General features: G+C 40.7%; 1 protein-coding gene across 1 annotated transcript; it reads right to left on the bottom strand.

Annotated features, from left to right (window-relative positions):
* Positions 1 to 3,531: 3,531 nt before the first annotated feature.
* Positions 3,532 to 10,959, bottom strand: BMP10 (bone morphogenetic protein 10). The gene is made up of 2 exons (XM_001096299.4): positions 10,540 to 10,959; positions 3,532 to 6,088 (listed from the first exon to the last, which is right to left on the bottom strand). Exons 1-2 carry the CDS (start codon positions 10,871 to 10,873, stop codon positions 5,148 to 5,150), a joined length of 1,275 nt encoding a protein of 424 aa, XP_001096299.1. The 5' UTR covers positions 10,874 to 10,959; the 3' UTR covers positions 3,532 to 5,147.
* Between the last annotated feature and the right edge of the window lie 573 nt (positions 10,960 to 11,532).

The raw sequence follows: 11,532 nt of genomic DNA, 5'->3' as shown, positions 1-11,532 counted from the left end.
TTTTCTATGAATGCCTGTGCATTAATGGGAATTACACAAAGTCATATAAAGTGGGAGAACCATGGAGCCACAAAATCCCAGTCTCTACTAAGGTCAGTTACAAGCCCAAAACAACTTATGCTTTCTTCAGACCATTCTCTATTAATATAGCAATTAGTTTTATTCCCTCTGGACATGTTATCAAATAGAAACATGAAAAAGTGGGGTGTGTGCAAAACTAAATATCTTACCTCAAGGAAAAATAAGCTGCAAATAATTATCACCAAAATAATTTTTTTATTTTACTTAAAAAGACTCTGAATGTACACATTTGGTTCATGAACACAGGGTAAAATATTTATTTCCATCTTCATTTTAGTCTAGTGATAACTATACAAATCTGGACATGGATAATGAACAGGTTTTACCTGAGAACATGACCGTGCACCAGCTGATTCGGTGTGTCTGTGGCGTTCACTGATTTCCAATGTCCACGAATGCTCAGTAGACAGGCGCTGGCACATTGGCCACCCTATCACTACCAAGCCAGGTGCTCACAAAACCAGTGCTCGTGTGTGATAAAAACATGCTGATCACAACAAACAGTTATTCCATGATGGGTTTTTAACTTATGAAAAATGTTCCACATGCAGAAACACCCCTGCATACTTCTCTTGCATAGTCATATCTACCTTCCATTTAACATATGAAATCAACTATTCTTGTTTAGGGGCAAGAAAATGCACAGAGTCATACCAGCCTTTCCTCTTGCACCACATGTGAGCTTGCAGAACTGTAGAGGGTTAAGAATGACCCACAGTGACTCTGAAAAGATCTACAGTCCTTAAAAAGGACAACACCCCTTCTGTGTTCTAGACAAGTTAAAAAGGTTTTGCCGGAACACTGCTGGGCTTCATAATCTGTTGATGAATCAAGTAAGAAGAATACATAAAATTCTCTTACATGAAAATATCTTTTACTTGAAGACTGTAAATCATAACAAATACTGAAACATTCAGTAACAGTTCTGAAAAAAAAAGTTTTTGTCATTAATTCCCCAGACCAAAATTTACACATCGGGAAAGAATTGGGCACTTTGGGGCTGACTCTTTTGGAAACCACTAAGCTAACATCGTTAACATTTACAAAGTAATTGGTCCAATTACAAATGAATTTGACCAATCACATCTCTGAATTTCTGGGTCAGTGAAGGCAATAGGTAAATTCCAGAGAAGTACCAGCTTTAGGGGATGAAAAGATTCATTTAAATAGCGTCTCCATTTACTGAGTAGCAATCACATTCTCTCACAGCCTGACAATATTTGCCTTTCATGATAAACTGACAACATCACTTTATGAAACTGCATGACAATGTATTTGTTAAATATTTCCTGGAACATCTACACTTCAGTTAAAACTGTACTATTTACAAATCAGAAAATATACTACAAAGCATGCTTGGAGGCACAGCACGCCTACAAGACACAAAAATACAAAATTATGGCAAGCTGTGGAAGATTCCTTAAACCAATAGAACATTCTGATGCAAAAAGAGAGAGATGGAAATACAGGCCATATATTATATGTGAGCCATATTCTGAAGCCCAGAAGACTCTCTATCCAAAAGGGAATCACAGGCATAAAAATAAAATATTTGGTATTCTACAATATTTTACAAAAATAAATATATCAATCAATAAATAGTGGGAAGCCTAGAAACTCTTACATGAATATTTTGGCTGTGGGCTGCCCAAGTCCCTCTGCTGTAATTCTCCTCAAGAGTTGTTTAGCTATATCAACTTCGGTGATGATAATTCTGCCATAAAAGGGAAAAAAAACTAGCATGGGACCTAGCAGAAGGTCTATGACCAGAGAAACATTACCGAGATTCTACCTTTTGAAGGATCTGACAATGTTCTGACTTCCTGTCAATGCAGGAGTTGGAGATGACGCCGGTGTGCTGCCAGGCATCCGGTAGGAGTTGGGAGAACTCTACGGGCTGTGTGTTTTCACTTTCTCATAAAAAGAAAGCCAAAAAAATACAACTAGCAACATTTGAAAAGCCAATATGTTGCTCTCTGCACTCCCTCTCCACAGCGAAGCAGAAAAATCGTAGAAATGCAGGTTTACATCCGGACAGGCAAAAAGAGAAACCGGGCTATGCAGCCTAATTGCCAACAGCCTATATTTTCATATCTCTTTAACAGAAGAGTGACTATAAGTGCTCGAGACAAGATTTCTCCACAAGCCCAGAGCCAGCAGTGCACACAGTGGAAAGCAGGGCTGGCACATCCTTAACATTCTAGTATCAGGGTGCTAATGTCAGCAGTGTGCTAATGTCAGTGGGATACTAAATGTCAGCGGTGTGCCAGCGCCAGTGCACAGCTCCCAAGAGCTGACTTAGGTTTTAGACGTTTTGCAAGCCAGTTGACATCACCTTGGTAGCTCAAGATAGACCATGTAGGAGCATTTACAGCATTGAAATCCACAAATCAGGGCTCCCCCCACCCCCTGGATTGCTGGTTATAAGGGATTTACCAGCACACCACTGTCATATGTATTAGACATAAAGAAAATTTTGCTTAATTTTTATCTAACCAGGACTATCCTGGTCAGCTGAGGTTTTACTGTGTATCTATTACAGTGTCCTTTAGAAAGGATAAGAAGTACCTTGGAGTATGTGAGTATATATTGTGTACCATGGAGTATGAAGGATGCACCACGTTCCACTGAGGGTGTTAAGTGTGGTTGTTCAAAGCCAGCTATGCATCACACACACATACACATATCATGTTATATGGAGGCTGTTCCACAAATAGTGATTCTGAGTTGCGTGGCTTTCTCAAAATATCAAACACTGTACGGTCAAAATACCGCTCTTCCAGGAGCAATGAATTAATTCCCCAGGATTCACCCAGCAGACAATAAATCTAGCGAGCTGAGGTTCAAATTGGGCAAAAGTTCTTCAAAATGGTTTTCCTTGCCTCTATTGTCTAGCGCAGTTTGAGTTTATAATCTTAAGAGATTTGTAAAAGGCGGCTGATGGTTTTCCAGGGTAAAAAAAAAGAAAAAAGTGTCAGACTTCTTAAAAAGCATTCCTTAAGATAAGTAGCGGTGAATGGGGGACGATGTACTGGAAACCACATTCCTGGTTCTAACAGGAACCGTCCATGTTCCCTGCCTGGAGATGCTGGAACAGTTTGGAAACTGCTCTGCTCTGGTTCCTCCTGCACAAAACCCAGGATATGCTTGCCAGGTAGAGGGAAATGGTAGGGGTTAAGACTGGAGCCTGCCACCTGCCAGGAAAACCCACGGGACCCTTCCTGTGCAGATCACTTCCCCACCACTTTCAGTCCTGGCCAGTTACAAAATGGGAAGATGGTAAGATGAGAAGATGAGAAAGTTACTGAGTTTCTACCATGAAGCCAACATGATTTCCAAATTCAGGCTTGGCTTTTGAGTCATTTGGTTGTGTGTCTATCCATAAATTCGTTTATTGAAATCCGTTCATTTGGACTCTGGTTTTCTTTTTCTTATACTTACTTATTCTGGTTTTCTTTTTTTCTTATACCTAAGTATTCAACATTTGATAAAGGATATTATTAAAATAAAATCAAAGTAAATATCAGGGCAAGATTTAGAAATTAGAACACTAACTCCTTTCACCCTGAGAGCAAAGGCACTTAGGTGTCCCTTTCCAGTTCACAGCATGCGTCATGAAGGCCAGGGAAGAGCAGGGACACACTAGAAGAGTGTGTCCTGGAACAGCACTAGAGCAAAGAAGAAAGAGGGAAGAAAGAAGATGGAGCAGAGGAAAGCAGGGGTGTGGAGACAAGGGAACAGCATTAACAGGTGAAGAAAGATATTAACATCCTTTCTTTTTTTTTTTTTTTTTTTTTTTTTTTTTTTGAGACGGAGTCTCGCTCTGTCACCCAGGCTGGAGTGCAGTGGCCGGACCTCAGCTCACTGCAAGCTCCGCCTCCCGGATTTACGCCATTCTCCTGCCTCAGCCTCCCGAGTAGCTGGGACTACAGGCGCCCACCACCTCGCCCGGCTAGTTTTTTGTATTTTTAGTAGAGACGGGGTTTCACCATATTAGCCAGGATGGTCTCGATCTCCTGACCTCGTGATCCGCCCGTCTCGGCCTCCCAAAGTGCTGGGATTACAGGCTTGAGCCACCGCGCCCGGCCTAACATCCTTTCTTCTAACAGACAGATCCCTTCTGATTTTCCTCCTGTTAGTCTTTGATACTTCTATTTTGTCCAAAAGATTTAATTCTTTAAATAGAATCACTTATGATTTTACAGACACATCTGAGGATAGCCTCTGAGGACAGTATGAATATCCTCTTCCCTTTCTCCCTTTCTCCCCTTCAAGTGCCCTCCCGACCCCTCTACTCTTTGCAGCAGCAACAGCCAGTACTCATGGCCTTGCTTTCCTATTGTCTCAGGAACAGATTTCATGCTGGTTTCTTCTGTTTTCCTGCCTTGACCAGGAGCTGCCCTCTGGAGCACACTGGTCCCCCACGGGTTCAGTTTTTCCTGTTGTACCTCTAAGACCTCTTGAGTCCATTTGGTTTCTGTATCAATTAACCCTTCCTTTCAAGCATCCTTTGCCAGGCCCCGCCTCTCTGAGCAACCACAGACACTCAACTGACAAAAGCTACACTTACATTTCCAGAGTATTTAGGAATTGTAATACTTCCTAGGATGATTAAAACCCTGATGAAAATTATCTTGACTTAAATCTTACTCAGAGAAGAGGTAACAGAGAACATACCATTGGCCTTTAATATGCACACATTTGAGTGAGTCACGCATGTAGATGAGTATAATCTGCCTGCATAGAACCAAAAGATTTCCGTAAGTTCATGTATGTACAGATATACATACACAAGTATGTGTCTTTTGGCACTGTATTTTGCCTAGGAGTTGTTTTCAAATCAACGTGGAGGTGGCATTGCCAGGAAGTGGCAAGTCCAAAGAGAAAACACATTGAAAGGTACTTAACTGGAGAGGAAAATATGCATTTCCTACAACAAACCGACCTGTCCATTTCCTGAAGGCAGCAAGCCTCTATTACTGTACACCCTTATTAAATAATCTCATTAAATAGGAACACCAAATATACACATTTACAGTTATTAAATAAGCCACAGGACTCTTCTTCTATCTACAGCCACATTCGGAGACGGCCATGCCTTCGTATTTAAACTTGTAGGTGACGACGCCTTTGTCTAAATAGAGGATGGAGATGGGCTCTAGCTTTGTGGGCACACAGCAGGCTTTGGAAGCTTTCTGGGAATTCTTGAGGTGGACCAAGGCCTGGATAATTGCATGCTTTGTGGGTGTGAGATGTTCTGCCAGGGGATAGTTACAAACACCACGACATTCATAGGCTTCGTATCCAGGCGGAGCGATGATCCAGGAGTCCCACCCAATCTCCTTGAAGTCGATGTAGAGCGGGGTCCTCTTACAGTAGTTTCCTTTGGCGTTCCTTCTGATTCGGGCAGTGGAGTCGTAGATGATGTTTGATCTCATCTGCAACAAAGCCTCTTCCCCAGGTCCACCGGAAAAGCCATCCAGGCCCAAGTTGTCTAGCTCTGGAAGTTGCTCATGGGAAATCATTTCATTTAGTTCCTCCTTCCTCTCCTTGTCACTGCTTTGGTCATCAGAAAACACTATGAGCAAAGGGTTATGCTTATTCTGGGCACTGGTGTCTATTTCCAATCGTCCACTGCTGGCATCCTCAGCTTCATCGTGTTTGCTCTCAATGTGAACCTCCAGCTGGTGGGTGGATGAGCCTGACTTTTGCCAATGTCTGATGGCATCTGTGACATCAAAAGTCTCCCACTCACTGTTGGTTCCATAGATCTCCCCTGACACCAAGACCAGCATGTTTCTTTCTCCCTCATTATCCCCTTTGCTCTCCAGCACTTCAAAAATGGTAATTTTCCGGTCTACTCCATCGTATATCATACGATCCCTTTGCACCAGTGTGTACAGCCTAAGTTCAGCCATGATGACCTCTTCATGGTGAGGAATGGACACATTGAAGAGGAGGGGGTATTTTCGGAGTCCGTTAAAACTGACTGGCTGGGAAAACAGATCTGAAAAAAGAAATTTGCAAAAATCAGGTTTGCAGAGGGTCTCAGGGAAAAACAGATGCTTATTTATGTAATAAGAAGGCCTTCCCATGCATAAAGCTTAATGCAGAAAGAATGAAGGGAGAAGATCAATGAGGACAAACACAATGTCAGCATTCTGTGTGACACAAGAAATCCCGAAAGGTCAGTGGTAGAATGCCCAAAAGAGTTCAGTTGCCAAGACTAAAATGGAAAATGGGGGTCTAATGGATGGGGTAAAACTCAGTCAGCCTTGCTTGAATAGCTCATCAGACACAGAATTACAGAACTGGGAGAGAACTTGGAGATTGCGTGGGCAAGTCCCTAAATTTCCTGACCAACAAAGAGCCATCAAATGGGACATGTGATTGTTCTTTTCTTGAAGCTTTTCAAGGGTGAGGACTTCATGGTTTTTTAATATTTGTGTTTGTAGTGGGTGGAGATCCCCACACAGTTGGCTGGGCACTGTTCTTCCTAAAAGACCTCCATTTAGATCAGAGGTTGGTAAATTATAGCCTATGGGCCAAAATGGGCCTGCTACCTGCTTCGGGAAATAAAGTTTTATTGGAACACAGCCTCATCCACTGTTTTTGTATTGTCTGTGGCTGCTTTTGCACTATAATGGCAGAGTTAAATAGACACGACAGAGAACATACAGCCTGCAAAGCTTAAAATCGTTATTATCTGTCTGGACCTTTACAGAAGAAACTTGCTGACTTCTGTTCTAGGCAACAAAGCCTGACAAGGTCAATAAGACAGCCATAAACCAAGAGGGTCACAGCAATTGAATTTTGGTTATATGGTCCTCTATAAAGAGTAATGGGAGAAAGTGAATCCTGGGACTAGATTGGTTGCCTTAGTCTTGTACCCCTAGCACCTAGCATGGAGCATGGCACATATAACTCATTCAATAATGTTTATGAATCAACTCTGTAAAAGTCCTTTAGTCGTAAAAGGACACCTCCAAATACTATCATGTTGACTTCCTATCTGAATATTTTACAGTTAGCCCAAAGCTCCTGTACACTTGCCTCAGGTAATGAGTCTACAAGGAAGCCCTGAAGGCATTTGCCATCAGATTATCAAAGGGCTCCATGGCACTGAAGATGCTAAGGACCACCAATTGGGGGTTCTCCCTCATCATTGGCAACATTTCTCCAAGTATATACTTAATTCATGATCTCAGTGAGTCCCTGTTCCAGATTATAATCTTTTAATATTTTTTTAACTTGATCTAATTATTTTACACTTATTATCTATTTTAGACTTTACAATGATGTTCCTAAGCAACATCATTCATGAAAGGAGAGATTTGAGGTGATATTTATTTATGTTTGCTAAAAATCCATATTAATAAAAATATACAATTATTTCACATGATTCATAGCTTTCTATGGGAACCACTTAAAATCATCTCACACACTGCCAATGGGAAATACTTACCTACAGAATGAATTTAAACTCCCTGGAATGGCTTTCAAGATCAGCTATACATGGGTCTTAGCCTCCTGATCAGACATAACTTCCTTACATCCTCCACAGTGCACGGAACACTGTGATTACTCAGTAATATTTGTGAACAATTGAATGGATTTGTAAACCCTTCTGTCTCAACTACATTGATATCTTTACCACCTGTCAAAACACTCTTTTTTCCCCGTAATTTTCACGTTTTCACTTGTTCTTCTGACCCTTGGAAAGCCCTTTCACCTCACCTCCACCTATCCAGCTCTGACATCTCCTGTAAAAGGCTCCCTTACTTCTTTATCTGAAAGTTCCCTCCCCTCCCCTCTGAAATCACTTGAGCACTTTACATCTCCTTTGATCTTTGTCATTTACATCCTTATATTTCAGCCATCTTTTTATGAATGAATTTTCCCAACTAGATTGCCATCCTCCTGGTTTGAATGGCTCAAAACTCCCTTGTATGTCTCTGTCCTACTATGATGGCTTAAACAGAGGTAGTGTTTTAAAAATATTGATTAGTTGATGATTCTAGGCATCAGACTAAATTGATTTATGTGCGTGACATATGACCTTAATCCATCATCAAGCTCTTGGGTTGGGCTTGGGAATTATTCTCCCACTCTTAGAAGGGAGGAGACTTGACTCCCCATGGACAGGGAACATGGAGGAGTAGGCTGGCTGCTCTACCCAGGAGAAAAGTATAAAATAAGAGCTCACTGTAGTGGGAAGAAGGCATTACAAAGCATACAAGGAAGCTTTTGGTGTTAATGGATATATTCATGATCTTCATTGTGGTGATGGTTTCAATGAATGTTACCTATGTCAAAACCTTTCAAATTATACACTTTAAATATGTGCAATTATACTTTTATACACCAATATTTTTATAAGTCAAATATACCTCAAGAAGACTGTTTTGAAAAAGTAAGTTCGCTGTGAAGTTCTGTGCATGTGCAAATGCAGTAAGCAATAGACTGAAGAGTTACATTTCAGGGCAAGAGAACTAATGTTTGTTGACAAATTTCTCTTGCCAGATGCTTTGCAACCATGATCTTCTCTGGTTCTCACAATGACCCCATAATGCAGGTATTGATTCTCTGCTCATTTTGCACCAGAAGAAATCAAGCCTCGATGCAGAGAACTGACTTCCCCTGACAAGGTGATAAAGGAGCAGTGCTAGGAATTGAGGGCATGCTTTTTTCACTTTGGAGGTGGCACTTTTTTTCCTAAGATGATGTAGGTTTGGAGTTTTTTTTTGGTCTTTGTCTCCTAGGGAGCTGCACTAAGCAGATCCAAAGAGTAAGAAGAGAGGCAATAGTAGCCAACAGTGTGTGCCCTGTGCGATTTCTGTCCTCAGGCTGCACATTTCCTGCAGACGGGCCGAGGTGCTGGCGGCTGGGTTGTTTACTGAGAAATGTGTGTTCCTGCCCTCAATAATCTCCAGTAATAATAAGCACAGTAAACTCCACATCCTGACCTGGATCATCCAGATACTCTATGAGAGAAGTGAGAACGGAAAATGTTTCTACTTTTCCGGGGGATGCAAACAACATTTTCTCACCGGCACCCGGAGCCAGACACTTAGGGCTCGGTGCTGAGAAGTATTAGGGAGGGTTCTTACAGGAGGAGGTTGTTCATTTTCAATTCAGACTCCCCACCAAAAGGAATCTGTAATCTCATCTTGCCATTTCCATGAGAAAGATGTTATGAAATAGAAATTTTGTCAGCCAACTCAATTTTAAAGGCAGATAATATCTTAGAGACTAAGGAATACCTACTCAACATTTATTCCAGCACCTAGAATATTAAGTAACTCATTAGTAATCACTGAAGTTGGATCAGCACTTCATAGTAAATGGAGTGCTTTCTTATCTGTAACCTCTTTTGAGTCACTCAACTATGTTACTAGGTATTATTACCCCCACTTTACAGATGAGGAAATTGAGGCTCTGAGTCATCAGCTAATTATTTACAACCACTAAGCCAACCAGCCCTTAAAATTCCAAGCCCTGAGCTATTTCTTCACTATTACCTTTCTTCTTTTGAGAACATCTGGCCAACATTGATGGGAAGCTTCTTTTATACCTGTTTAGTGACTATAAAAACATAATTGGCAAATATTAAATTAGTTCATTTGGACTATCAGCTTCTACCATGGATATTTAGATATCAGAGTTTTTTTTCCTACCAGGACCATATTAAGCAAAAAATAAAAAATAGAAAATAAATAACTTGCTAGCTCATTAGATTTAGTTACCAAATTTAAAGACTGAAGAGAAGAAAACACACTTTTCCCACCAGTAATTCAAAGCTTGTACGTTGCTCTTTATAAAGACGGAAATGATGAGCTGGATGATTAATGGGCCATCCACACTTCCTGGAAACTGTAAACAGTGCTTTAAGGATGTACATGACACATCAAACAACATAGCCTTAGGAAGAATCTTTAAAATATATTTCCATCCTGTTTGAATATTTCTTAAATAAGGTCACAAAATAAAAACTTATCAAAAGTTTGAACAAAACACAAATCACAACTCGATGTTTTTTGACTGATTTTATCCTTGGTATTCTAAGTAGAAGTTGAGAAATTTTTTAGTTAATTAAAAGCCCAAATGGCAATCAAGGCCTATTTGGAAAATGACAAAGATACGGCAGTAGACCAACATTAATTCTTTGTGTTGATTGGTGTTCAAATTAACATTTTTTAACAGGACCCAATGATGATGTCAAATTGATAGATATTTTGTGGCTTTGGATTAAAAGATGTTTGTAAGTATTTATTGAGGTTCTGAAATGACTATATAAACGGTATAGAGCAAAATGTGCCTTGTTTTAGTGTTATCTGTATGTATTTAACATCCTTATATAGATGTATTTAGCCTTACCTACATCATTCCCATGCATTGTAAATTTACTTATCGTGTCTTGAAAAAAATCCAAGCCAAATTTCATCAGCAAAAACTTACCTTCATTCTTGAAACTCCGGATGATGTTGGCAGAGGGCATGGAGGTCCGATCTGTTGCAAATTTGTTGTAGAGTTCCAACATGTACTCTGGTGGGTCCACCTTGGCTGAATCCTGTGTGGGGATGTCAGAGAGGTTTAGTGTCTTGAGAAACTCATCCTTCATGCTCTGGAGCAGTGTGTTAAAGTCGACACCATCTTGCTCTGAGAAAACATCATCAAAAAGGGGCATATCTTCTTCCAGAGGAGACTGCTCTAGGCTCATGATGGGGCTCCCAGAAACCGAGTGAGCTGCCAGGCAGAAAAGAGCGCACAGTGTCAGGCCCAGAGAGCCCATGACTCCGCTCGAGCCCCTAGGCCAAGCCAGGAAGGTTTAGCTCTCCTGGGCTCTAAGTGGCAGTTTTATCTTGTGGAGCGTAAATGTCTCCTGTCACTGGAGACAAGTTTGGAAACTCTTCCTCTCTCTCTCCCTCCCCCTACCACTCTTCCTCTCCCCCTAAAAGTCAGGTTGCAGTAATTGGATAACAAAATCCCCTATAGGGGCCTAGCCTTTCTTATCTCCCTAGTGTAAACTTGTGCACCAGAATTTGTTTCTATCTTGCAATCCTTATTTCTTTTAATGAGCATTTTGTAAACATTTCCACATTCTGACACTGGCCGAGAGATAGGACAATTTTCTCTTTGCAAAGGCTCTGCTTCTCTTCCCTTCAATTCACTTCCTTTCAGCAGGAATGCCTCAATTCTGTTTTTATGGGGCTTAGTTTCACACATGCATATAATAGGTATAAGAATCAACATAATGCACATCAGTGGTGATACATAGTAATTTGAGTGGTAGGGCTTACATCCTCAGATAAACACTTCTGAAGACAGACCAAATATCCAAACTTTCCAAGTTTAAGTTAATAGCTATAAATGGATTATATAAGTTTTTAGAAGTATACCTTTTTAGAAACAGGAAAGTATAAACTTCATGATTGATAGCCTTTTTTCCTA

Source organism: Macaca mulatta, chromosome 13, assembly GCF_049350105.2.
Source record: "Macaca mulatta isolate MMU2019108-1 chromosome 13, T2T-MMU8v2.0, whole genome shotgun sequence".
Lineage (NCBI taxonomy): Eukaryota > Metazoa > Chordata > Mammalia > Primates > Cercopithecidae > Macaca > Macaca mulatta.
This window is presented reverse-complemented; position numbering and strand designations above follow the sequence as displayed.

Coding starts and splice junctions, on each gene's coding strand:
- BMP10 (XM_001096299.4), bottom strand. CDS start 10,873: ATGGGCTCTCTGGGCCTGACACTGTGCGCTCTTTTCTGCCTGGCAGCT. Junction 6,089..10,539: donor CCGGAGTTTCAAGAATGAAG/GTAAGTTTTTGC, acceptor TTCTTTTTTCAG/ATCTGTTTTCCCAGCCAGTC.